This window comes from Nanorana parkeri, unplaced genomic scaffold (assembly GCF_000935625.1).
Source record: "Nanorana parkeri isolate BGI_ZX_2015 unplaced genomic scaffold, ASM93562v1 scaffold717, whole genome shotgun sequence".
NCBI classification, from domain to species: Eukaryota; Metazoa; Chordata; class Amphibia; order Anura; family Dicroglossidae; genus Nanorana; species Nanorana parkeri.
This window is the reverse complement of record NW_017306985.1, coordinates 162,035-189,005: the sequence shown is the minus strand read 5'-3', so window position 1 is coordinate 189,005 and position 26,971 is coordinate 162,035. Positions and strand designations below refer to the sequence as shown.

The following is a 26,971-nucleotide window of genomic DNA, read 5'->3' as shown; positions in this document are numbered from 1 at the left end:
GGGGGGGGGGGGAAATGCCTTTTCCCTGCGATCCCATGAGATTTCCCAGGAAGGCACTGGTGATGTATGCGTTCTAGGATGCATATGGGAAGCCCAGGCTACATCACCGGTGCCTCGTTCAAGCCCGGGCTACATCACCGGTGCCTCGTTCAAGCCCGGGCTACATCACCGGTGCCTCGTTCAGCCAGGCCCGGGCTACATCACCGGTGCCTCGTTCAGCCAGGAAGTGTAAAAACAGTCATTGTAAATGAAAGAAAGTTTAATAAATGTAAGATGATGTCATATCATGAGAGCTGCATGCTGATGTGATTTTTTAGTGAAAGGGGGTAAAGGTCTACTTTTAATGCTCTTTGTCCTACCTTAATTATAAAAAGCCCACTAAATTCATTGAGCTGGATGTGGAGGTTGTCACCATTAGTGCAAATAATATTGTATTGTGACTGTGCGGGTAAAGATTGTGTTTAGCATCAGAATGATTTCCCTTCATTGCCATCATTTATATTTTATATACTAGGGGTAGGTAAACTCTGGAACTCCAGCTGTGGTAAAACTACAAATCCCAGCATGCATCTGCCACTGGGAGTCATGCCTCTGGCTGTCATAGGCTTGCAGTGCCTAATCGGATTTGTAGTTGCACCACAGCTGGAGGGCCAGAGTTTGCCTACACCTGCTCTAGATCTTTGCCTCCCAACAAGCGACCCGCCAGCACTTAGTGTGCAGCTCGCTGTGCTCCAGACTTTGGGTTTGGTGCGTGCTGCATGCACAGTGGCAGCAGCTCCGACAGGCTTTATCACTGGAGCTGCTGACTGTAAGTGACAGCCAGGGTCCAGTACTAAGCCTAGGAACTGAATGAATCTCCTGGGTTTCTGCTCCAGAGTGCTCCATAACAGGCATTATAAACACAATGTGGAACAATGCTTCAGCACTGTTTACATCAGAATTGAAGTGACTCCTTGGCACTTCCTGCCAAGCCATTACAGTTCTGTCCAGCCTCTCTCTGCACCAATAGGTCACTGCTATAGTGAAATGGTACTGGCTGATTGCAGCTAGATGTAGATTACTGTTAGAAGGGTTCTGTTGCTGCATGGCGGGCTGAACCAATTCTCCGGTGACTGCCATAAACACTGCCAACACTGCCATAAAGAAAATGTAAGAAAAAGTATATTAATAAAAAAACCCTCTACACATTAATCCTAGGGTCCCATTTCACATTAAGATCGGACTTTATTCATTCAGCACAGCCTGTGCATTGTGGTGCTCTGCCGCGTGGAAGGATTACCCGCTGCTGTAACGGTGAGTTGTGGTGTCATTCAAAACGAATGGCACCACAGCATGCACACCGTGGTGTACAGGTTAACAGTCCTTTCAGAAATGATGGGCAAGGCATGTTTATTGAGGCAACACAAATGTAATAAAACAAATTCATTTTGTGGCCCTCTGGGCATATGAAGGGCTTCACTTGAGGGCCCCTATAGTCACTAGGTTGACCACTATTGATCTAGACCAGGGGTCAGCAACCTGCGGCTCCGGAGCCGCATGTGGCTCTTTCATCCCTCTGCTGTGGCTCCCTATCCAGGGGCGGAACTACCGCCAGGGCCTCGGTACGGGTGTAACTGCACACAGTGTGCTGTTATTTCATTTACTCAGTCCAGTGCGTTACTAAGCCCAGAGTCCAGTGCGTTACTAAGCCCAGAGTCCAGTGCGTTACTAAGCCCAGAGTCCAGTGCGTTACTAAGCCCAGAGTCCAGTGCGTTACTAAGCCCAGATATACCTATATACATGCTATACATAGCATAAAGGTAAAAGACAATATATCCCGTGTTATCTTCATTTTAGATGTCAAAAGGGTTTTGTGGCTCCCGGAGTCCAAATGGCTCTTTGAGTGTTTTAAGGTTGCTGACCCCTGATCTAGACCAAGCTGTCCAGCAATTGGGACACATTTTAACCCGTGAGTTGACTGTTGTGAGCACCCCCTGTCATTGCTCTAGTTGGGCTTGAGCTTTGCCCTTTATGTGGAAGTGCCTGTTTGTTGGCTTTGTGAGGAACATGTGTGTAGGTGTGTCTAGTTGTACTGTATAAAGGTTTCTGACTGCTGCTACATGACAGTGCGTGTGTCTTCTCTTGCAGGAGGATGCTGCGGGTGGCGTCCTGTATGTCGCTGCTGCTGCTGTTCAAGGCAGTGGTTGGCCTGCCCTGGTTCCAAACCATCGGTGCTGTCCTGGTTTTCTACTTAGGCTCCGGAGGATGGAAGTTCCTGAAAGTATTCTACAAGACCATAGGACGGGATGTCAGGTGAGAGAAAGGTTGGGTTTAAAATTTCACTACAGGTCAACACAACAAATAGAAATACCTTCAGAAATAAGAGGCAGTATACTTACCTCTCCGGCAGCCTGTGCCTTGGAACAATGCTGTGGACCTGTACTAAAATATTAACATTATGCTGCATTTACATTCTTGGCACAATGGTTACATAATGTATAATTGGCAGACATAACAACTGGCCTGGAGAGAATGCTGCTTTGGCTTTCTACTTTGATTATTAAAGACTTTATTTGAACCCACGGGGTGAAGCCTAAGCGTACACATGTGCATTTATGAGCAGATGCTGCAGAGTGCATTTCCCGTGTGTTGGTGGGATCTTGGTGTTTGAAATGAGTCTTCTTAGCTTCAGTGGAAACATTTTGGATCTCGCTGCAGTACTGAATGCTCCCGTACTGCCGCTGGGATACAGACAGAATAGAAAAATGCTTTGTACACTATGAAATCAGTGGGCTTCATTTATCAACATGTCATACAGCAGCGCACACAGGTCATAAAAGGAAATTTGGATAAATGTAGCCGGGGGTATGTGGCCTGGCTAGTATTTTATTAATTATCATTTATGTTGTACTCCTTTTTAAATTTTAAGGAGCACAGCTATGCAGCTTCAGTAGAGCAAAGTCTTAACCCCTTAGCAGCCAATCAGATTGCAGCCTGCCAAAGTCAGGCCGTTAAAGGATACAGTAAATACCTTCAGTGGCTCCGCCTATGCACATGGCCGCACAACATAAATTCCGGTGAATTTCCCCCAACAGCGAGCCACAGGTGCTGTGTGCAGCCTCCCATATATGTTAATGGCTGTACATGGGTATACACCAGACTTTCATGAGCATGAGTACAGGTGCACAACCCTAAACGCATGCCCTGAATGTTTGGGGTTGTGCACCCATACTCATTCATGTGTTAATGCAAGTCTAGTGTGTACCTGTGTACAGCTGCATACAGCCATTGACTTCTATGGGAGACTGTACGTAGCACCCGTGGCTCCCCGTTGGTGGAAATATGCTGGAGAATAGGTTGTATGGCCACAGGCGGCCATGTGCATGAGTCCCATGCAGTTACCATTGCTTTATTGAACAAGCCACTGCTGCTGTGCTTAGGCAGTGTCCGCATCGGGTTTGCTCCGCCTCTCGGAATCTGTAGAGATATTTCGTTCTCACCCGAACGTGTGAAAGGTCAATGGCGGGTGTTTCCGGGAAGCTTCATTATTTTCCACACTTCCCGGAAACACCCGCCATTGACCTTTCACACGTTCGGGTGCGAACGAAATATCTCTACAGATTCCGAGTCTAAGAGACGGAGCAAACCCGATGCGGACACTGCCTAAGCACAGCAGCAGTAGAATCTGTTTAAATGCGGCTGAGACCGGGGGACATGAGCGAGTCTCTGTCAGTGTGAACGCACACAGCGCTCCATCCTTGCCGCGTTACCGGACACAACCCTGTGGGGACTCCACTACATTTTACCTTATAGTGCGGCCGCACTTGTGGAAACATTCTTTGGAACTTTTCCTTTGATTTGGAACCAAATGCCACAGACTGGTGTGAGTCCTAACAGGCTGGGGGAAAGACATCCACAGAGCCTCCGATCCACAAATGAAACAGATCCTTTGGAATTAAATTGCCATAAACGGATACAGCCTTCTGAAATAACTACATGCATGTATTGTTGCGGAATTTAATCAGGACTGCCCCCCTCTCGGTCTACACGCAATGTGAGTACAGCTCCGATACTCTGTTCCAATTTTTGATACATAACTTTTGTATCTACACCAGGGACTTCCTGCCTCTTAGGAGATCTATAGATCATACACCCGTATCATTACATTAGGGTGACCCTAGGGAAGCTATTTTAATTGTTTTTAAATGTTTTGTTATAGGTGTGTTCACGTGTAATTGTTCTTTATTAAATTTTGATATACATTATATTTATTTGTCATCTATTTACTAGACCATCGCCATTTCAGGGATTTCTATTTATAGGGGATAACCATTTTTTGAGCAGTTCACACTGGATTACTGCACAGATCTGGAAGAAATAGTGTGGAAAATAATGATTTATCCCCCGCAGATTTTGTAAGTTTGCCCAATTACAAAGAAATGAAAGGTCTATAATTTTTATCATAGGTGTAGTTTAAATGATAGAGACAGAAAATCAACCAGAAATCCAGAAAAAACACATGATACAAATGTTATAAATTGAGTTGCAGTTCAGTGAGTAAAATAAGTATTTGATCCCCCGAGCAAAACATGACTTCATACTTGGTGGAGAAACCCTTGTTGGCCAGCACAGAGGTAAGAGGTTTCTTGTAGTTGGTTACCAGGTTGGCACACATCTCGGGAGGGATTTTGGTCCACTCCACTTTACAGATCTTCTCCAAATCCTTAAGGTTTCTCGGCTGTCGCTCGGCAACTCAAAGTTTCAGCTCCCTCCATACATTTAAGGTCTGGAGACTGGCTAGGCCACTCCATGACCTTAATGTGCTTCTTCTTGAGCCACTGCTTTGTTGCCTTGGCGATATGTTTTGGTTCATTGTCATGCGGAAAGACTAATCCACGACTCATCTTCAGTGTTCTGGCTGAGAGAAGGAGGTTTTCATCCAATATTTTACAAAACATTGGCCCCTCAAAGCAGCAAAGTCCGCCTGTACCTTTTTAGCAGAGAAACAGCCCCAAAGCATAATGTTTCCACCTCTGTGCTTTCACTGAAGGAATGGTGTTCTTAGGGTCATAGTCAACATTTTTCCTACTCCTACGGTGAGCCAAGTTAATGCCAAAGAGCTCAATATTGGTCTCATCTGACCGCAGCACTTTCTTCTAATCCTTCTCTGAATCATTTAGATGTTCATTGGCACACTTCAGACGGGCCTGTACATGTGCTTTTTTTGAGGAGGGGGACCTTGCAGGGGCTGCAGGATCTCAATCCATGGCAGTGTATTGTGTTACCAATGGTTTGTTTGGTGGCTGTGGTCCCAACTGCCTTGAGATCATTCACAAGCTCCTCCTGTGTAGATCTGGGTTGATCCCTCACTTTTCTCATGATCATCCTTAAGGTGCCCATACACCTTACAACCATCGCAAGACTTTTGCGATGGTTGTAAGGTAATTTAAAAAACGTACGATCTGTCCATCTTGGACAGGCAGATCGTACTTGCGATCATCACAAGCCCGCTCCCCTGAGTGGCGGGCTTCCGATGACTGCAATGCTGAACAGGCAGTGTGCGCTTGCGCATACCAGCCTCTGCTGCATTTGTCTTACGAGCAGGCCACAAACCCGCCGACAATCGTACGATTCTCGACGGGTTTTCGAGCCTGCTAGTAAGACAAAAGACGTGCGATCGTACAGTAGAAACGTTCGCACGTCTTCCATACACCTGCCGATTATCGTACGATCGCAAGATTTTCCGCGATTATCGTACGATAGTCGGCAGGTGTATGGGCACCTTTACCCTATGACGCTAAACCTTGCATGGAGATCCAGACCGAGGGTGATTGATGGTTATTTTGTATATCTTCCATTTGCGAATAATCGCTCCAAAAGTTGTTTCCTTCTCACCAAGCTTCTTGCTGATAGTCTTGTAGCCCATTCCAGCCTTGTGCAGGTCTACAATCTTGTCCCTAACGTCCTTTGACAGCTCTTTGGTCTTGCCCATGATGGTGAGGTTTGAATGGAAGAAAGATATTCTGTGGACAGATGTCTTTTATATACATAATGAGTTGCCAGAATTATTGTTGGTTGGTAGGGGATCAAATACTTTATTTTTACTCACTGAACTGCAACTCAATGTATAACATTTGTATCATGTGTTTTTTCTGGATTTGTGGTTGATATTCTGTCTCTATCATTTAAAATACACCTATGAGTGGGCAAACTTACTAAATCTGCAGGATGATCAAATTAATGATTTTCCTCCCTCACTGTACACAAAGCTCACCAGACTCAATGAAGAATACACATGACTCTTGTATGAGGACAGTATTTGCTGATTCTTGAGTTCAGCTTTAAAGCCTGCACTGCCAGACTGTAGGCATTTGTAATTGCATAGCCTTTGACACATGAGCTCCTGTGTTATGCTTTCTCTAGGGAAGAGACGGTGAAAAGTAACATCCATTTGTCTGCAATGAACAACCGCATAGTTTTTCTGCTGCACTGGTCTGAATAAATATGCAGCTGCTCTGCAATAAGTATAGAGGAGGCGCAGTCATCATTTAAGGAGATTATACACCCACCTTATTGCTGGTTGGGAATGAAGTATAGGCTCTGAGCCAGACACGCGTGAGATTCATTTGAATTGGTAAATAAGGTTCATTGTACTCCACCCAAACCTACCCAGTATGCAACCTGTTTATTTCTGACAAGCATTTAGTTATATGTATCACTCAGAAGCCGTCTTGGTATTTTGTCCGTACAGACTAGAGAGTTAATGATTTTCTTTATAATGTGGAAGCTCAAAGCCGATCTCTAGGCAGATATAAAAAAAAAATGCCAATGACTGCAGCAGATATGTATTTGCGGCTGGTATGAGTACCTGATTGTCTTGTATTGGCTTCCTGTATTCCCCCCTCATTGACAACCTCTAGATGAGTAGTGTCGTCCTTCTATGGTTGCAATTGCTAAATGGTTATGCAATGCCATATCTATCTAGAAATAGATAATGATTCTTATTTATAGAAGCCATTTACTAGATGTTTGTGATAACCGATAACCACGTGCCTTCATAGCTGTCTGTATCAGTCTCTCACACATACAACCTTTTGTACTTTTTGATAATACCATATTATTTGGTTCATCGTCCTTGGACTTGATTTTCCAATGTTGATTTGGACTCGGCAGATAAGCGCTGGACTACAACCCCCTGTGCTGGCTTTGAGCAATACTACTGCCTACTGCAACTGATATCACCAGATAGCGTAAATGAGACCAAGCACATGTCCTATTGGACGCCCAGTACTGTGCACAACTTTAAGCAAAAACAACTATATAGCTAAATATCACCCTTTGCTTATTTTGCAAAGCGTTGTGGTCCAAAGCAAGGTTGGGCAACTCCAGCCATCCAGCTTTTGTGGAAGTGCAAGTCCCATGAAGCATTGCAAGACTCTAAAAGCCAGAGGCATGATTCCCAGAGCCAGATGCATGATGGAATTTGTAGTTAAAGCACAGCTGGAGGGCCGGAGTTGACCACACCTGGTCTAAAGGACCTGTTTCTGTAGTTTTTAATGGCAAAGCTGATTTATATCTTGAAATGTAACCAATTAAAGCAGAGCTCCAGACTGATATAAAAGACACCAATGAATGCAGGTCTGTTTTCATGAATAATTACATTTACTTTTTTTTATTTTTTTTATTACAACTGGTGTAAGTATGTGAATTTGACTTTGAATCGGCCTCTTGCAATACAGATGCAGAACTCAAACTGAGAGGAGCAGCAGCACAGGGAGCCAATTGGGTGTGCTGCACGCAGATGTGCTTACAAGGAGCAATTTGATGGGAGGAAAGAGCGGATTAAGCAGAGGGGGGACCTCATCACTCTCCTGCTGCTCCATTGTCCAATCAGGCAGGGACACCACTCAATTCCATGACTGTAGTGTCATCCTCCTAGCTGTGTTGTGCAATGTGGCTTTGTAAATCCCACAACTGGATGGGCAGAATTACAAATCTTATGGCAAGCAAAACTGCTCCCTTCTATGCATTTAATCTGTGTATTTACTGTATATGAATTCCTGAAGTTCAGTTGATCACGCAAACCATACCTCCAGAGTTATGTTGTCTGTGCCTTCCCGAGAAATAGGAAAGGGCAAGGAGCTGGAATGAATGATATTGCTCCTGTTTGCAGCTGGACTAGTGTCCTATTGCATGTACTAGAAGAGGCTGGGAGATGGTGTACATGATACAGTGAGAACCAAGGAGGGTCTGTAGAGAGAGGGGGAGAATTTTCTGATATATCTTGAATATAACTGTTTGATATCAGTGTAATTATTGTTTTATGGTAAACTGATGCTCTTCAGATGCAGTAAGGTAAATGGACTTCTAATTTTCTTCCAGCATCTATAGAGCCTACTTAATAGTCTACTGAATTATGTCTAAAATTCAATATTTTTGATTTTTCTAGAGGTGCTCTAACGCTGGTCCGCGTCAAGCTACAAGTCAAACGTCACCTCAGAGAGAGGAATACAATCCCTGTCATATTCAAGGAATGCGTCAAGCGCCATCCAGACAAAACTGCGTTGATCTTTGAGGCGACAGGTGCTTCATGGACTTTTAAAGAACTTGATGAATTCTCCAATGCCGTTGCCAACTTTTTGTACGCTGAAGGCTTCCGTACCGGGGATGTTGTTGCCTTATTCATGGAGAACTGCAATGAGTATGTGGGGCTATGGCTCGGCATGGCTAAAATTGGAGTGGAAGCAGCTCTGATCAACTTCAACCTGCGGCTTGATGCCTTGGAGCATTGCTTCAGTGTGTCCAACTCCAAGGCTGTGGTGTTTGGCCGGGAAATGTCCCAAGGTGAGAAGGAAATGACTGGATATCAGCAGATGAGCTGTAATGGTAATGAGGCAGGGATGGATAAAGCGGTGGACAACTTAGAAACCAGTTAGTCCAATCTAGGAGCCAACTGGCTCTTTTTTATAGAGCTAGGCGATGTGTGTCCATTAAACATCTCTCCCTTGGGAGGTAGGGTTGGATCTTCATTTCTGTGCGCTGAACATTTTAGGTCTTTGAGCCCTAGCTGCAGTCTGGGGACTAGGCTGTCATACCACAGGCATGATAGGGCGTCTTATAGTGCATTCTCTTAAATAATTTGAAGCTGGTTGGCGATGGAAGGAAAATGTTTGGCATCTAGAATTTTTAAACATGTATGCATAATCTCCATCACCCTTCCTTGCAGATGGGATAGATCTGGGGGCAATACCAATGGTTGTTCTCCTGTTGTGCTAGTTCTCCTCAATTGGGGGTATCTGCTGGGTGCATAGAAATGCACACTTGTGCAACAAGTACATATGTGTCTCTACAAGTGATTAAAAAAATGTAGTAGTGTTGGAGGCATGTTTGTCCATCAGCTAGTTTCTGTGTCCAGCTTGAAGCATAGTTGTATTTAGGCAACTTCCAGAAACATCCGGTACGTTTGGGTATGGAGGAGACTGTCACATGTTCTAAGCATATAGCCCTGCAAGTAAACCTGGCCCTACACTGGTCGAGATTCTGCTGACTTGGCTGAAACTCAACCAGGGTGTGGATCAGTTGGCACAACTCCATTTGACAATAGTTTATCTTTTTATTCAACTTGTTGAATGTGCGGGTCCGAAAATTCTTGCCTGATCAGTGACTGCTTCCAGTTAGCTACAGTCGCCGTTTGGATAGCTTGCCACCAACTCACCCCCCGATGTCAGAATATAATAACCTGGCAGGGGAGAATCATGCCTGTTAGAGAATATTTGTGTATGCCCAGCTTTACACAGCGTGGCTTCTTCTTTCCTCAGCTGAACAGAGCAGTAGACATGTAAAGCAAAGGTGAGTAGATGCTGTTCTAGGGTTAAGAGGGGAGGGGGTTATTAAATTGACCCTGTTGCTTTTCCCTGCGTGAGCAAAGCACTGGTTCGCTATAAACGGTAGGGATGCACCTATCGAGAACCGATATTTATCTTTCGGTACTTCGGCTAGTATGGACCTGGCTTCCCAGGTAATCGGGAAGCTGGGTGGCGTGTCATTACCTGCCGCCTGGATCCATTCAGTTTGGCTGGCTTTATGCTGATTGGTTGGGAAACTGGTTTGCCGGCCAATCAGCGTGGAGCCGGCTTCCCGGCCAATCAGGAAGCCGGGTGGTGGGTTTGGCCGACTCGATGCTGATTGACTGGAAAGCTGGCTTCCCAGCCAAATAACATTGAGTTGGCCAAACAGCATGGAGCCGGCTTCCTGGCTAGTTAGGAAGCCGAGCAACGAGTCATTACCCACCACCCGACTTCCTGATTGGCTGGGAAGCCGGCTCCATGTCCCCTCGCGGCACTGTTGGTCAGAGGAAATTTCCCTCTGACCGGAAGTTCCGGTATCGGGGAAGGTATCGGAGCATTTGGGCGAGTACGAGTCTTCTCCCAAATACTCGGTATCGCCACCGATCCTGATACTAGCATCGGTTTTGGTGCATCCTTAATAAAAGGAAATTGCAGACAACAAAAGGGCCAATCAATAAGATGTTAATGCAACCCAGCAAGCACTGAAACTATGCTATAATGTTCACTCAACTTATTCTAAAAACCTCCAAAGAATCCTGTAGGCTGCTTTTGCAAATCTGAAATTTCTAGATCCTTTGGCTACATTGCTTATTAATTACCCACTTGCAATAAGGACGCAGATCAGGTGTTTTCATTTCACTTGCCACATTATCATCCAGGTCCTTGAAATACACAAGGCTCAATTCACAAAGCTTTAACACAAGTACAAGGATTCTTATTTTAGCCAGGTGTCTCATTTTAAACTCTCGTTGGAGTCGTCTGAAAATAACTGTCCCCCTCCCTTTTTTTTTCTTCTTTTTTTCCCCTGGACATAAGGATCCTTATCCTGGTGTGTTGGCTTTGTAAATTAGGCCTGATGTGAAACCAGAGATAGCCTGGTACAGGATAACTTTCAGCTAAAAAATTTTTGTAATATGCTGCAGACACATTTCAGTGAGATCCTTACATGTGGAGTGTGTGGGAGGTCTGAATCTGTGCTATACAACAACGGAGCACTCTGCTGGATGTATTGCCAGTTGGAATCAAACCTTCAAGGCAGGTTTGAGTCTTATTGGTGGTGGACTGATGTAACAATACCATTGCCCATACTGCTTTGAGAGACAGCAGGAAGCCTGCAGTGGGTGTGTTTGGGAATTCCTCTCCTGCTTTATAAAAAGGGGTTCCTAGATTACTGACAGTGTGTGTGGTGGACAGGTACAACACAACAATGCTTGGGTGCTTGTTCAGCAGTGACAGGCAGCTAGCATTTTCAGGAGAAGGTCAGACATGGCAGCCTACACATTTCCTTTAAGGAATATTTAATTGCACTCAGGGTTTAGAGACGTGCTCTATTGTCTGTTGATACCTTTTGGATTCTGCAGCATTAAGTACTTGGCTTCACACTGACCACAGCCATTGCTATAAGTATTGTAAGGTTATAGTCTGGAGGAGTTCGTCCTGTGATTACTAGCCGTGTTTGCAACTCTGCCACCTTCAACCCAAAATGGATTCATCTATTTGTGGAAGACCTAATGGGAGGTGGAAGAACATGCTGTTCTCCATTTGTTGTGTATAAATATTTAGTCCGCTGGGAAAGGTTTATCTGCTGAGATGTATCTCTCCTTTTCTTTTTTTTCCTTTCTCTTGTTATGCTCGTAGCCATGAATGATGTGTACTCTATGATGGGGAAGTCCACGCGCCTCTACTGTTTGGGGGACTGTGACCCGTCAACAGTTCCTCACGGTACAGAATTCCTATCTCCGCTACTCCAGAGTGCATCCCGCCTTCCTCCTAACGATCCTGGGAGGGGATTCACAGGTAAGAATACACACAATGTGTGCAATAAGGGGAGTGACACCTGCCAAGCAAAAATACATTGAGCACTGTTAACCAATTTGGTTGAATGTGATTTAAAGTGTATGTCTGACAATTCTTTTTTGTTTTGGTTGTAGCTGGGAAGGATTAGAACTAGGGATGCACCGATACCGGTATTTTGGTACCGATAAAAAAAAAATGTTGGTACTCGCCAATACCAATTACCGAGTAACGGAAGTCCCGTTCAGGAAGCCAGGTGGCTTGTAATGACTCGCCACCTGGCTTCCTGATTAGCCAGGCAGCGTGTAAAGACTCGCCACCCGACTTCCCGATTAACAAGAAAGTCTGTCCCCTCTTACCTTGGTATGTCCAGTCTGTCACCACCGGGGCCTCCCCAGCCAGAACGCGGCCTTCCGCCGGAGCCGTCTGGCCGGCCAATCAGGAAGCTGGGGGCCGTGTAATGACGCAACGCCCTGCTTTCTGATTGGCGGGGAGGCCAGCTCCATGCTCCCTCGTCATGCGATGACGAGGGAGCATGAAGCCAGCTTCCTGGCCAATCAGGATGCGGGCAGCGTGTCATTACACAGCGCCCGGCTTCCTGATTGGCCAGCTTCCCAACCAATCGGGAAGCTGGGCAGCGCGTCATTACACGCTGCCCGGTTTCCTGATTGGCTGGGAAGTCGGCTCCATGCTCTCTCATCACAAGTGACGAGAGAGCATGGAGCCCCTTCCCGGCCAATCAGGAAACCGGGCAGCGTGTAATGACGCGCTGCCCAGCTTCCTTGTACAGGAAGTACTCGTGCTAGGCAGCGGAGCATTTGGGCGAGTACAAGTACTCGCCCAAATACTCGGTATCGGCACCGATATCGATACTAGTATCGGTGCATCCCTAATTAGAACACTTGTCAGGTATTTACTGTTACCTGGTGCTCCATTACAGAGATTTCCCCTTCCCCAACCCTACTATAAAAATAATGCTTCTCTGTGTTGCAGATTTTCCTAATGTCCTTTTATGGTGAACTGTTGTCACCAGATAGCGGTAAAACCCTGACAGGGGTTCCAATCCTTCCCCACTATATCCAATACTAAAAAGAAAAGCTTTGGCCGGACATTAAACACTTTCAAGAACTGTTCCTTTAGTGCAGTGAATCCCTCCACCACCTGAGTGCAGGTTACATAATACCTTCCTTTGTATTCAGCAAACTCCATTGTGCGACCCTGCCTAATGCTGCACAGCCTCTCCTCCGAGAATCTCCCCACCAGGTCCTCTTCTTAATAAATATGCATGGCATTACATGGGAGGGACGTATCCATGGTGGCCTTCAATGGCCTAACAGAGTAGGGCTCACTTTTTGGCTCCCCCAAGCAGGCTTTCCTATTGGGAGACCTGAAGCCAGAAGTGCCTCTCACCCCATAGTGTCAAATCACAATGCAGCGGTGTGTGTCTGTGAATACAGCTGAACTCCAGACAGGTATTACAAACACGGTTTAGTCCAGTTATGTTTGTTAGGAAATCAATACATATTTTGCTTAGAATTGGCGTAACCTGTTTTGTATCAGACTCCTGTTTATACTCACACTAGGAGCTGGAAAGTCAGTCTGTGCAGTGTTTTTTGTGAACAGAGAAGGGGAGACCTCATCAGTGTGCTGCTGCTTCTTCCTGGTCCATCTGACTTGTGCATCAGGTTGTACTGATTAATTGTAGTATGGAAGGATCCAGGACCCGGCTATGCTCTCTGACTCAGATGTATGGATTAGAAGGCTGAATAAAACTGTATATGTTTTGGAGCATTTTACACATTTTTCTGTATTTAGTTGTTTGTTTGGAGATTACCTTTAAATCTTGCCTATTTTTATAATGTTGTTATTGATTTATGGCCTATTTAGGTCCAGTTTGAAAATTGACAGTGACAGGGCTAGCTTGAGCCTTTTGATGGAGAAAGAGGAAGTTACTCTCACCAGATTTTGTCATGTTCTCGTCTACCCCTAAGCGAGAAGTGTCCTAATGTGCTGTTGGTTACTGTAGTAGCAGAAAACATCTGTTTTGCCTGATTACAGGAAACATAATGAGGAAGTATGAAGGCCACCATTCATTGAAGGTCAGCAATTGCAGCACTTCTGCTTCACTCAATACAGGTTTTCGTTAAATTGCATATGTCTATGGCATTTCTTTTTCTTCAAGCTTATGTACTTTGTGCATGCTGAAAGGACTCTCTCCCCGCACCGTGTGTTGGTGCCAGTTGTCACATGCAAGGAAGGGAAGTAAGTGACATGCTTCCCTATACCTAGAAGTACTGGGTGTTTCTTTTTCTTTCCCAGTGTTGAACAAAACTGTACATCTGGGTAAGGTAAGAAAATACGACTCACTCCCCTTCCTCCCATGTAACAGTGCTGGGCTTGGAATGCCGCTTAGGCATCCAGTAAGATGAGGGTCCTCACTCCCCTGTAAGCTCCAAGTTGCAACTTAGCGCTTACACATAGTCTGCCGTTAAAGGAGTGAAGAGATGACAAATATGTTGCAGAAGCTGGCATTAAAGTGAACCTGTTGCTTTGCTTAAGACATATACAGATTCACTTTACAAAGTTTGAACATAGGTTTGGTGAGGCCACAGTAATTTGACCCATCAGCACATTAGGACACTTACCCAGTAACATACTTCAGTGGCCAAGCTAACCATAGGATAGGAAGCCCCCTCTGCTGTGCTCTCAAGGACACATCTTGGATTAAGGCCTCATGTATTCGCTTCTTAAAGTGCAAAGAAAAGGGACTGCTTCTGAAAATTGCAATACATAAATTATATATCGAGGATGCCCGTGTAATGCATGAAACCACAGTTGGTCATAGAATGCTGCAAAGACCAAGAGCAAAGTTTGATGAAAGAACCTGTCATCCTTCTGCAGTTAATGTGAACTTGCTAGAATTTGAGGGACACCTATGGAATCATAGATAATTGTCATCTAAATCTTTGTGTCTTTTCCAGATAAATTATTTTATATCTACACTTCCGGGACAACTGGACTTCCCAAAGCTGCTATAGTGGTGCACAGCAGGTGAGGATGTACACAGTTTTTGCAGCTCTCAGACACCAATGTCAAAGGTCCTAACCATTGACATACCCTTTTGTTTGCAGATATTTCCGCATGGCGGCCTTGGTGCATTATGGATTCGGCATGCGATCCGATGACATCATTTATGACTGCCTACCTCTGTACCACTCTGCAGGTAACCTTCCCATATCATTATGCCTAATAGGCTGTTAGTGCCTTTTGTTGTGATTTATACTCGTGAGGATGTATTTGAGCCCACCTAGTGTGTTTACAGAACAGAAGGCCCATTTTCCTGATTGCAGAGGACTACTGTTGGGCTTTAGTGTTGTCTCTGCTTTAGGGCTTGTTCACACCAAGCGCGGAGCAGATCCGGACCAGAGCAGGTGCAGACCGGATCAAAACTGCGTCAAATGTATTCCTATGGTATTTTGACCTCCAGTTCACATCGCAGCGTGCGGATGCAGACCAGATGAAAAAAATGCGGCAAGCCCTATTTTACCTGCTCTGGATCTGGTCTGGAACGCATCACAAACGCATGCAAGTGCCTGAAAGTCCATGTTAAACTTAAACATAAAACCGGCCCTAAACGCATCAAAAACGCGGCACAACCCACTACACTGCGTGTGCAGAAACCTGACCGGATCTGGTCTGCATTTGGTGTGAACAAGGCCTTAGATTCCTTTTTTATATTTCTTGGCTCCCAGCATAAAAACTGATGTGTAAAAGAAATGAAAGGGATTGTCTGTTACCTATAGCAGCCAATTCTATTCTAGCTGTAGTTTTAGGTTTATGTCAGAGAATTTAAAAGAAAAATTCCATAAAATGGGCAACATGGCTTTATCCATTATGCTTTTTAACCCAGTTATGAACAGGGGTCGTTTAAGCCTTATTTCCCAGAACAAATTTAGTAGCTTCCGTATGAGTGCCCGTTATCTTTATAATAACTTATCTACCTGGATTTTACCTATTTTACATTGTTATTTTGTTAAGGACATCCTAAGGATTTTATTTGGTTTAATGTTTTAATACCTAGGTTCTAGGAACAGAAGTTCCTAGGCTAGTTCCTGTCCCAGGATAGGAAATACACTATATTGCCAAAAGTTTTGAGACACCTGCCTTTACACGCACATGAACTTTAATGGTATCCCAGTCTTACTCTGTAGGGTTCAATATTGAGTTGTTCACCCTTTGCAGCTATAACAGCTTCAACTCTTTGGGGAAGGTTGTCCAACCGGTTTAGTCGTGTGTCTATGGGAATGTTTGACCATTCTTCCAGAAGCGCATTTGTGAGGTCAGGTACTGATGTAGGACGAGAAGGCCGGGCTCGCAGTCTCTGCTCTAATTCATCCCAAAGGTGTTCTATCGGGTTGAGGTCAGGACTCTGTGCAGGCCGGTCAAGTTCCTCCACCCCAAACTCGCTCATCCATGTCTTTATGGACCTTGCTTTGTGCACTGGTGTGCAGTCATGTTGGAACAGGAAGGGGCCATCCCCAAACTGTTCCCACAAAGTTGGGACCATGAAATTGTCCAAAATGTCTTGGTATGCTGATGCCTTAAGAGTTCCCTTCACTGGAACTAAGGGGCCAAGCCCAACCCCTGAAAAACAACCCCACAGCATAATCCCCCCATCAAACTTTACACTTGGCACAATGTCAGGGAAGTGACAACCGCCAAGCCCAGACACGTCCATCGGATTGCCAGACGGAGAAGCGTGATTCGTCACTCCAGAGAACACATCTTCACCTCTCTAGAGTCCAGTGGTGGCGTGCTTTACACCACTGCATCCGACGCTTTGCATTGCACTTGGTGATGTAAGGCTTGGATGGAGCTGCTCGGCCATGGAAACCCATTCCATGAAGCTCTCTACACACTGCTGTTGTACCATTCTGAAGGCCACACGAAGTTTGGAGGTCTGTAGCTATTGACTTTGCAGACAGTTGGCGACTTCTACCCCTTCGTGGCTGAGTTGCTGTTGTTCCCAGTTGTTTCCACTTTTTTATAATACCACTAACAGGTGATCGTGGAATATTTAGTAGGAAGGAAGTTTCACAGATGGACTTATTGCTCAGGTGGCAACCTATCACGGTACCACACTTGTAGTCACTGAGCTCCTGAGAATGACCCATTCTTTCACAAATGTTTGTAGAAGAGTCTGCATGCCGAGGTGCGTGATTGGAACACCTGAATCCAATGATTTGGAGGGGCGTCCCAATACTTTTGGCAATATAGTGTACATTGCAAATTCTCAGGAGGATTTTAAAGCAAAGAGTAGATGTTTCATGTACTACTTTGCCACAGTTATCAATTGTAGATATTCCCTATAAGACAATAGATCTGAACTTTTTGAGCATAGGTCCACTTGAAATCTGAATTTCATCTAATGTTGGTTCGGTTTTTATTTTTTTAAATTTTTTTTACTGCTTTTATATAGGCCTTCCATCTTGAAGTCTTCTGACCAGTCCAGTGACATCACAGGCTCATTCTTTGGTGGCAGGTGGTCCTTCCTCTTGGATTAAGCTGTGCTCATGTAATTATTGATGTGCACACCACTTAGTCCGGGAGTACTGTGAGCGCAATCTGTGTAGTAATGTCACTCCAGACGGCAGGTCCATGACGGGATGAGCTAACAAGAATAGGGTTGAAGGACTCTTTTTGAACTTTGAAATGTTTATTTGTTGTGCAGTACCTTTTTTGTTGCTGTAAGTAATTATCAATTTTCGTTCTTAAGGGAACATTGTAGGAATAGGCCAGTGTATCATCCTCGGACTGACCGTTGTTATCAAGAAGAAATTCTCAGCATCACGGTTTTGGGATGATTGTGTTAAATACAACTGCACAGTAAGGAACCTTTATATAAAAAAAAGTGTGTCATTACCACCACCTTTTTGTCACATGCTGACATGTCCTATTTTCATCCTTTCAGATTGTCCAATATATTGGCGAGATTTGCCGGTACCTCTTGAACCAGCCAGTACGGGACGCAGAGGCACAGCATCATGTTCGCATGGCGTTGGGCAATGGACTTCGCCCTGCCATCTGGAAGGAATTTATGACACGGTTCAGAGTCCCTCAGATTGCAGAATTTTATGGAGCCACAGAGTGTAATTGCAGCCTGGGTAACTTTGACAACAATGTGAGTGTGTTATGAATGTTGAGATGTCTTGTTGTGGCAATGGGATTTCTTGTTCGTACAGGACACAGGCTGATTCGGAGACCACTGGGTAATATGCAGGTAGCACTAGGTGATCGGACATTGGCCACAGCTGAGATTACCCTCAAACAACCCCTCCCACTCCCATAAATACTCAGTACTTTTGCCAGTGTGCTTTGGTAATGGATGACTCCTTTCTACCCAGTGTACTATACCTGGACCCTGCTAGATGGAAGATGCTCTAATGACTCCGTGGGATCAGATCTACGCCTTTCCTTCCTTGAATATCCATCCTAATCTGCTTCGGAGGATCGAGGTGGAGTACTTTTTTTTTATTTTTTATTCAGCAGCTGTTGGTCTTTCATTCCTTGGTAAAGGCCTTTGTACTGGAGTCGCCATGTAGCTCCTCCTGGACACCCACTGGTGATGTCGTGGGATCTCAGTCTGTTGCTTTCATCTCTTCAGTGTGTGTGTGTACACACACAGTATATGGATGGATCTTTCGAGCAAGGTGATCTTCCTTGTTGCGATCACTTGCACAGAGTTGGTGGCACTTTCGTGCAGGGAAGTGTCCTTCACAAGGATAAGGTTGCTCTTAGCCCTAGTGATTCTTTCTCCCTAAGGTGTTGTGCAACTCCCTAAGGTGTTGTCCTCATTTCATCTTAACCAGGACTTTGTCCTTTCTTTTTTCGTGCTCTGAAGCATCTTGAGGAGGTTCTTGGATATGGTTCATTTCTTGGATATGATGCAGGCCGTCTGAGTTTACCTCTCGGCTACAGGTTCTTTCAGGCAGTCCGATCACCTTCTTTTTTTTCCTTCCGAAAGGTAGTTTCAGGGGGCTCCCTGCATCTAATTTTTCCATTTCTCAGTGCATTCGATGGGTCATTGTGTATGCCTATTCTTCTAACGGGTATAGCTTTGCCTTTTCCTGTAAAGGCACACCCTTCTACATCTGTCAGTACCGTCCATGCCTCTTGGGCTTTCTGGCATCAGGCATATGCTCTGCAGATTTGTAAGACTGCCATCTGCTCTTTTTGTTCATATGTTCTCAAAGTTTTACCAGGTTGGTGTTAGGGCAGCTGCTGATGCTAGCTTTGGCCGTAAGGTGCTACAGGGTGCTATCTGAAGTTAGGATTTCCCTCCTGTTTTCTGTTATGTGGGCCTGTTGGCAGTTATTTTGGTGTGTTGCTCTGTTCTTTTGCATTTGTACATCCCAGTCATTTATGAATCTGCCAGTGTCCTGTATTGTACGATTGAAGAAAATACCAATTTGACTTGCCATTAAAGTCCGCTTCTTGAAGTACAGTACAGGACACAGCAGCACCCACCCCGCTATATCCTCTATTGAATAGTGAAAAACTGAGGATTCTTGGGAGAGGTTATAGGAGGGTCCACACAGCTAAGGCTAGTGTCAATCACTATCACAATGTTAAGCCAGGTGTTCAGATGGCGTTGCTAATGCTCTAAACAGTACACCTGTAATACAGTTGTGTGAAAAAATGTTGGCCCCCCCTTCCTGATTTTTCATTGTTTTGCACGTTTGTCACACTTTCAGTTTTCAGTTTCAGATCATCAAACAAATTTTAATATTAGTCAAAGATAACACAAGTAAACACACCATGCAGTTTTTAAAGGAAGGTTTTATTAAGGGAAAACAAAATCCAAACCCACATTGCCCTGTGTGAAAAAGTGTTTGCCATGCCCCCCCCACCTGTTTGCAATCAAGAAATCACTTAAATAAGACTTGACTGACAAAGTGAAGTAGACCAAAAGATCCTCAAAAGCTACACATCATGCCAAGATCCAAAGAAATCCAGGAACAAATGAGAAAGAAAGTAATTGAGATCTATAGGTCTGGAAAAGGTTATAAAGCCATTTCTAAAGCTTTGGGACTCCAGCGAACCACAGAGCCGTTATCCACAAATGATAAAAACATGGAACAGTGGTGAACCTTCCCAGGAGTGGGCGGCCAACCAAAATGACCCCAAGAGCGCAGCGACAACTCATCCAAGAGGCCACAAAAGACCCCACAACAACATTCAAAGAACTGCAGGCCTCCGTTCAGGTCAGTGTTCATGACTCCACCATAAGAAAGAGACTGGGCAAAATGGCGAAAACTGCTGCTGAGCAAAAAGAACATAAAAGCTTGTCTCTGTTATGCCAGAAAACATCTTGATGATCCCCAAGACTTTTGGGAAAATACTCTGTGGACTGACGAGACAAAAGTTGAACTTTTTGGAAGGTGTGTTCCATTACATCTGGCGTAAGAGTAACACCGCATTTCAGAAAAAGAACATAGTACCAACAGTATGGTGGTGGTAGTGTGATGGTCTGGGGCTGTTTTGCTGCTTCAGGACCTGGAAGACTTGCTGTGATAAATGGAACCATGAATTCTGCTGTCTACCAAAAAATCCTGAAGGATAATGTGCGGCCATCTGTCCGTGACCTCAAGCTGAAGCGAACTTGGGTTCTGCAGCAGGACAATGATCCAAAATACACCAGCAAGTCCACCTCTGAATGGCAGAAGAAAAACAAAATGAAGACTTTGGAGTGGCCTAGTCAAAGTCCTGACCTGAATCCTATTGAGATGCTGTGGCATGACCTTAAAAAGGCGATTCATGCTCGAAAAACCTTCCAATGTGGCTGAATTACAACAATTCTGCAAAGATGAGTGGACCAAAATTCCTGCACAGCGCTGTTATAGACTAATTGCAAGTTATCGCAAACGCTTGATTGTGGATTTAACAGCCGTATCCTGCCTTTTGTTTATCCAATTCGGTTGATGAAGGTAAATGAAGACACAATGGAGCTTATCCGCACTTCTGAAGGTCTCTGTATTCCTTGCCAGCCAGGTAAGTCCAGCCTTCTTCTTTTTTTTTTTTTTCTTTAAACATTAAGAAAATAAAAGGTTCTCCAGGCAAACGGCTAAAGTGTACTGTTTTAAATAGATTTATTTCAATAGTTTTACCTGTCATGCCTCCTCTATGCTCTTTAGATACACGTCGGTGTAGGGGATCAGAGAGCAGTGAAGGGATGTGATGCCAGTGCAAGGGATCAGAGACCAGTGTAGGGATGTGATGTCAGTGCAGAGGATGAGAGCAGTGTAGTGATGTGACCAGGGGCGGATCCAGAGTCTAGTCAAGGGGGAGGGGCACTGGCAGAAAATAAGCCTCCCCCTCTGGCTCTTCCACTGCCACTGTGCCCATCTCTATCTGTGCCCATCTCTCTCCTCTCCCACTGCCACCTCTGTGTCCACTGCCCCCCCATCTGGCTCTTCCACTGCTACTGTGTAACCCTTTTCCTCTCCCACCACCTCTGTGTCCACTCCCCCCCAGGGTACAGAGCACTCGCCTGGCCTCTCCTTCTGGGATCTTTCCTTCGATGCCAGTCTTGGGCTGTGTGTACTCACAAATTAGGCAGCTGCAAAGCTCCAGCATGGGCTGAGGAGGTCGCCGGACTACAACAGGGATCCCAACCTGAAAAAAGAAATTTCAGGGAAGTAGCAAATAGCTTCTTTGCTATCCTGCTGTTTTTTTGTTTTGTTTTTTAGTATTCCGACAGCTGCTGCCGTGGGAATAAGAAAAAAAACCCAGCATAGAAATTAATAGCTAGATTGCTATTGGTTATTTCAATTTGCAATATCCCATAGCAAGCTGGCGATTGCACCTGCCCTCTACTGCTGTCAATCACTAGACGAGGACCTGATGGAGAACTTCAGGTCCACCTCTGCTGATTGAAAGCAGCAGTGGGCGGGTGAAATAGCCAATAGCAATCTAGCTATGCATTCCTATTCTTTTTTTTTTTTTTCTCTTTGACTGACGGCAGCCCCGAAACAGAAAACAGATGATTGACTCCAAAGGTTAGCTTTTATTAGAAAATTATGTGATTTTTTTTTTTTTTTTCTAAGACCGACAAAATGTTTAAATGTTGCTTCCTTCCTGTAATGGCAAAGCTGGGTCTTTTATGTCTATAGATACCTCAAGTAATGACAACCATTTTTAGGTTTGATTTTCTCAAAGTGAGATTTGGCCTACATATCCATCTTTCTTTCTCATAGGAGAGCCTGGACAGCTTGTTGGACGTATTATCCAGTCAGACCCACTGCGAAGATTTGACGGCTATGTAAATGAGTCGGCGACCAGCAAGAAAATAGCCCAAAATGTTTTCAGACAAGGCGACATGGCATATCTTTCTGGTAAGGTTCAGTGTGGAATCTGGAAAAAAAACAAAAAAACCTTTTTGTTCTCTGTGTCAGTAGGCCACCACAGGGAGAGTGTATGTCTAAAGAATAAATATTTGGTATATCTGCAATACATGCACATTTCACCATGTTTTGTCTCTTTAAAATTGTGCAAGTACAGAAAAATACCTGTTGATTATAGTAGAAATCCAGCAAGCTCTTAACCTCTTGGGCTGACAATACAGGGCCTCTGTTGCACTGAAATCCCAAGCAGTAGCAGTATTCTAAGTTATCCTCTTGTTGACTTCAGAACACCTCCCGCTTCTATTATGTAGAGGAGGGAAGTGGGTTATTTTTTTTTGTAGTCAAACATAGGAGAGCTCAGAACTAAGAACTTTGCCTGGGTATTTCAGTGCAGCAAAAACAGCATTGCTGGCTTAAACAGGAAGTTAGATTTCTGGCCAATCGGCAGGTATTTTGCTGTACTGAAAGTTTAACACATATGGGGAAATATCATGTACAGTAATACCTTGGTTTACGAGCATAATTCGTTCCGGAAGCATGCTTGTAATCCAAAGCGCTTGTATATCAAAGCGAATTTCCCCATAGGAAATAATGGAAATTCAGATGATTCATTCCACAACCCAAAAATATTCATATAAAAATGATTAAAATACTGTACTGTAATATAATACTGTACAAAATATAAAGAAAAATAAACCAATTACCGGTACCTTCATGGCTGGTGTGAGAGGGACAAGAGAGAGGAGGATTATTGTGTAGGACGACTTTCACTATCACTAACAGAATCACTGCTATCTCTTGACTCAATGGAATCTTTTTCATTTCGTGAAATCTTAACAAGGAATCTGTCCAATGTGACATTGCGTTGTCGTTAAACAGACTCATCGCTCGCACTGCTTCAGCCTTATTCGGTGGTGCTTTTCTATAAAGTTTTGCTCTTATTGCAAGACATTGCTTGTATATCAAGGCAAATTTTTTTCAGAAATGTTTGCTTGTCTTGCAAAACACTCTCAAACCAAGTTACTTGTAAACCAAGGTATTACTGTACTGCAGAGATGTACTGTATTTTTAAAAAATTATTATTAGCCAGACATAGACTTTAATTCAATAGTATACTATGGTGTTCATATAATACGTATTCTATGGTGGTAATAGTTTTTTTTTTTTTTCCTGACTCTCCTTAGAGGGTTAGTTGGACCTGATGTCCTGCTTAAGCTCTTGAGTGGAGCTCCATATATTTCCCTGAGCTTCTTCAGGTAATACTAAACTCAAATGTATCTGCCCTGCCACAGGTGATGTGCTAGTGATGGATGAATACGGTTACATGTATTTCCGGGATCGAACAGGAGACACATTCCGATGGAAAGGAGAGAATGTGTCAACCACAGAGGTAGAAGGATTACTTAGCAGACTTCTTGGGCAAGCTGATGTGGTGGTATATGGAGTAGAGGTGCCAGGTAAGAGTGGGCTTACCTTTCTTCAAGCCTGACTACATGACCTATATTTATAAAACTAAATATGTGCACACTGCCCTGTCCATTGTACTGAACAAAATCTTTCTTGAACTCCTTGTCTCCTCTAGGAACGGAGGGGAGAGCCGGAATGGCGGCGGTTGCTGACCCTGACCATAAATCTGACCTACAAAAGTTCATCCAAGACCTTAAAAAGTCACTGCCTGGATACGCACACCCAGTCTTTCTCAGACTGTTGCCAGAGGTTAACAAAACTGGTAAGAGCTGATAAGTTCTGAGAGACCTGCCTATCCCACCTCAACCTAACCACTGAACCTTCACATTCTCACATAATTCATTCCCACAGCTACCTCATGTATCATTTCCCCCTCCTCTTTTAGATTGTAAGCCCTCAGGGGCAGGGCCCTCCTTACCATCTTGTCTTGAATTGTATTGTAACTGTAATGTCTTCCTTATATTGTAAAGCGCTGCGCAAACTGTTGGCGCTATATAAGTACTATGTAATAATAATAATAATCCTCTAAAGAGAACTGTAATTTGAGTTGGCAAACATGTTGGTTTGGAAGGTTAAGAAGCTTTGTAGCAGGGAACACAGCCCCAACATTTTCTTCCTAGGATAATGTTAAAGCTTCACTGCAGTCCCAATTGGATTGAGGGATTATTAATCTACATTCCTAATTTTATGACCGGTTGCATGCTTCTAGCTTTCAGACTGGGCGGAATCTGATGGCCAAAAATTATTAACCTTCAGCCTGCAGCGTAAAGATTGCAATGTGCCTTTGCTTAATACTGTGATTGCCAGATGCAGTTACAGTAATAATTAGGGATGCACCGATACTAGTATCGATATCGGTGCCGATTCCGAGTATTACTCGTACTCGCCCAAATGCTCCGATGCCTAGCACGGGTACTTCCGGTATCAGGAAGCCGGGCAGCGCGTCATTACCGGTTTCGCGATTGACCGGGAAGCGGCTCCATGCTCTCGCCACTTGTGATGAGAGAGCATGGAGCCGACTTCCCAGCCAATCAGGACGCGGGGCGTCCCGTCATTACACGGTGCCCGGCTTCCTGATTGGCTGGCCAGACGGCTACGGCTGGGTACTGGACGAAGGCCGGGTTCTCGCTGGAGAGGCCCCGGGGGTGACAGGCTGCACATACTAAGGTAAGAGGGGACTTTCTTGTTAATCGTGAAGCCGGGTGGCGACTCTTTACACGCTTCCCGGCTAATCAGGAAGCCAGGTGGCGAGTCATTACACGCCACCTGGCTTCCTGAATGGGACTTCCGTTACTCGGTAATTGGTATTGGCGAGTACCGAAAAAAAATTATCGGTACTCGTACTCGGTACCAAAATACCGGTATCGGTGCATCCCTAGTAATAATAATAAAAACATTTTGTTTTGGTTATTTGGAGGACACAGCTCTGCTTTAGATCTTTACGAAGCCCTGGATAGCAGTAAAACTTGACAGGGAAACCTTTCCCACTTCTGTATTAAATGATAAAAATACTAAAAGGGCTAAATATGTTCTGAGCAGCATCCAGGTTTCATTGACGTCTAGTCATGAAAGGGTTTAATTGTTCCCTGTCCTACTTGGATAGAAGCGGGCTTTAATCCAAGATGAAGATGCTACTAGTAGTATTCCTTTCTCGTATAGAGAATAGATCTGTTTCATATAGGTTGAGCATACTGACATAGCCTTATAAAATCATGTGAGTGTGTCTCGCAGGGTTCTGGTTTCTGTAAACCTTTGTCATGGCCAGGTAGACAGAATTTAGGCGTGGTCTTTAAAAGGTATAATAGGCCAGCGGGCAGTTCAGTTCTCCAGTCTACACATAGCAGGACTTCCTTAGTTGTATAATGTTAGGTTTTTTTTTTTTTTAGTTGCTACACATATCCCTTCATAATATTGTTGGAGTGACTCTATTTGCACAATCATTAAGCAATCTGGAAACCTTAAAAGGTCAGTCCACTCAAAACTGATACTTCAGTGTTTGGTAGATGTTGGAAAGTTAAACAACCTGACCGTTTCTTCTATCTCTTGGGGGCTCTGTTGGTGAGATCTCTGCACTGCTTTTCAATCTGCATACCGTGTCTGTCCATTATTAGGGGTTCCCACTCTCTCTGCTAGATTATTTTATATTGTAAAGAATGTAACTGGAATAGCTGGAACACTAAAGGTGAGCAGGAACACCCCAAATTGCCAGGTGGACAGGAACAAAGTGAGTAGTTATGGCAAGGAGATCTTGCTCTTGGAGTGTCCAAGACATCTAAGAAGCCAGGGTTTGATTCAGCCCACCGTGTGCAACCTATATAATTTTGTTGTGAACTTCCACTTTAAATTTTTTTGGGGGGGATATTATTGGATATGTTTTGCATGGATATTTGCAGCACCAACCCATGTTTTTCATCCAAACAGGGACTTATAAATTCCAAAAGACAGACATGAGGAAAGAAGGCTTTGACCCCAACGTGGTAAAAGATGCCTTGTATGTTTTGGATTCACTGCAAGGAAAGTACATCCCATTGGACCATGAGGTGTATGAAAGAATCCAGTCTGGAAAGTTGAAGCTGTAGTGTCTCTTCTCTGCAGTGCTGGTTATGTGACGCAAGTTGTAAGGTCACCCTCAGATGACTGACCTGACTTCATCAAAGGAGCTTCTTCTACTCACACACCAAAGTATTACAGCTCAAATACAAACTGGGATATCAAACGTGACTCGCCAGGGAAGCTGGGTGTACACCCTACTGTTAAAAAAAAAAAGGGGACAGGTTTTTTTTTTTTTTTGTTGCTAATTTATTTTTTAGTCTACCAGGAAAAAAGAAATTTTAGTAATCCTCAAACTCGTTTCTTCTTATCTCTGAAGCTCTCCATCGCCTTGGCTTGGATGAGACCGGTTCTGCATTCCTTTCACATGAGCAGTCACGAATGGGAAACCACATGCATGATTGTCACTGGGTTCAGAGCTTACCTTAGACCTAAGGAGGGAACTGAGCATGCCATACTGACGCTATTCTTGAAAACAAAAAAGGGGGTACCTTTTAATATGTAGCACATCTACATCACTTGTAGGGAAGTTCAGCTTTCACTAAAGCTGGGAACTCGAACATATTAATGGACCAAAAGGAGAACAATTCCTAGCTAATATTTATCAATTCATGACTTTATCATCTTCATAGTGCGTCAACTGTACTGTGTTCTATGTGCATCAATGGGAAAGGGAGAGTTGTGGGTTTGAGTAATGTATGCTGCTGCATG

The 26,971-nt window shown here is 44.3% G+C and overlaps 1 protein-coding gene across 1 annotated transcript in view; it reads left to right on the top strand.

Annotated features, from left to right (window-relative positions):
• SLC27A4 (solute carrier family 27 member 4) overlaps positions 1-26,468 on the top strand; it is a 40,036-nt gene extending 13,568 nt beyond the window's left edge. Inside the window, exons 2-13 of the mRNA XM_018564056.1 lie at positions 2,128-2,292; positions 8,429-8,823; positions 11,685-11,843; positions 14,822-14,891; positions 14,972-15,063; positions 17,617-17,726; positions 17,812-18,021; positions 20,756-20,891; positions 22,097-22,234; positions 23,536-23,700; positions 23,826-23,972; positions 26,132-26,468. Coding sequence (XP_018419558.1) covers positions 2,132-2,292; positions 8,429-8,823; positions 11,685-11,843; positions 14,822-14,891; positions 14,972-15,063; positions 17,617-17,726; positions 17,812-18,021; positions 20,756-20,891; positions 22,097-22,234; positions 23,536-23,700; positions 23,826-23,972; positions 26,132-26,289 — 1,941 coding nt within the window. The 5' untranslated portion in view covers positions 2,128-2,131 and the 3' untranslated portion in view covers positions 26,290-26,468. The remainder of the gene's footprint in view (positions 1-2,127; positions 2,293-8,428; positions 8,824-11,684; positions 11,844-14,821; positions 14,892-14,971; positions 15,064-17,616; positions 17,727-17,811; positions 18,022-20,755; positions 20,892-22,096; positions 22,235-23,535; positions 23,701-23,825; positions 23,973-26,131) is intronic.
• Positions 26,469-26,971: the final 503 nt, after the last annotated feature.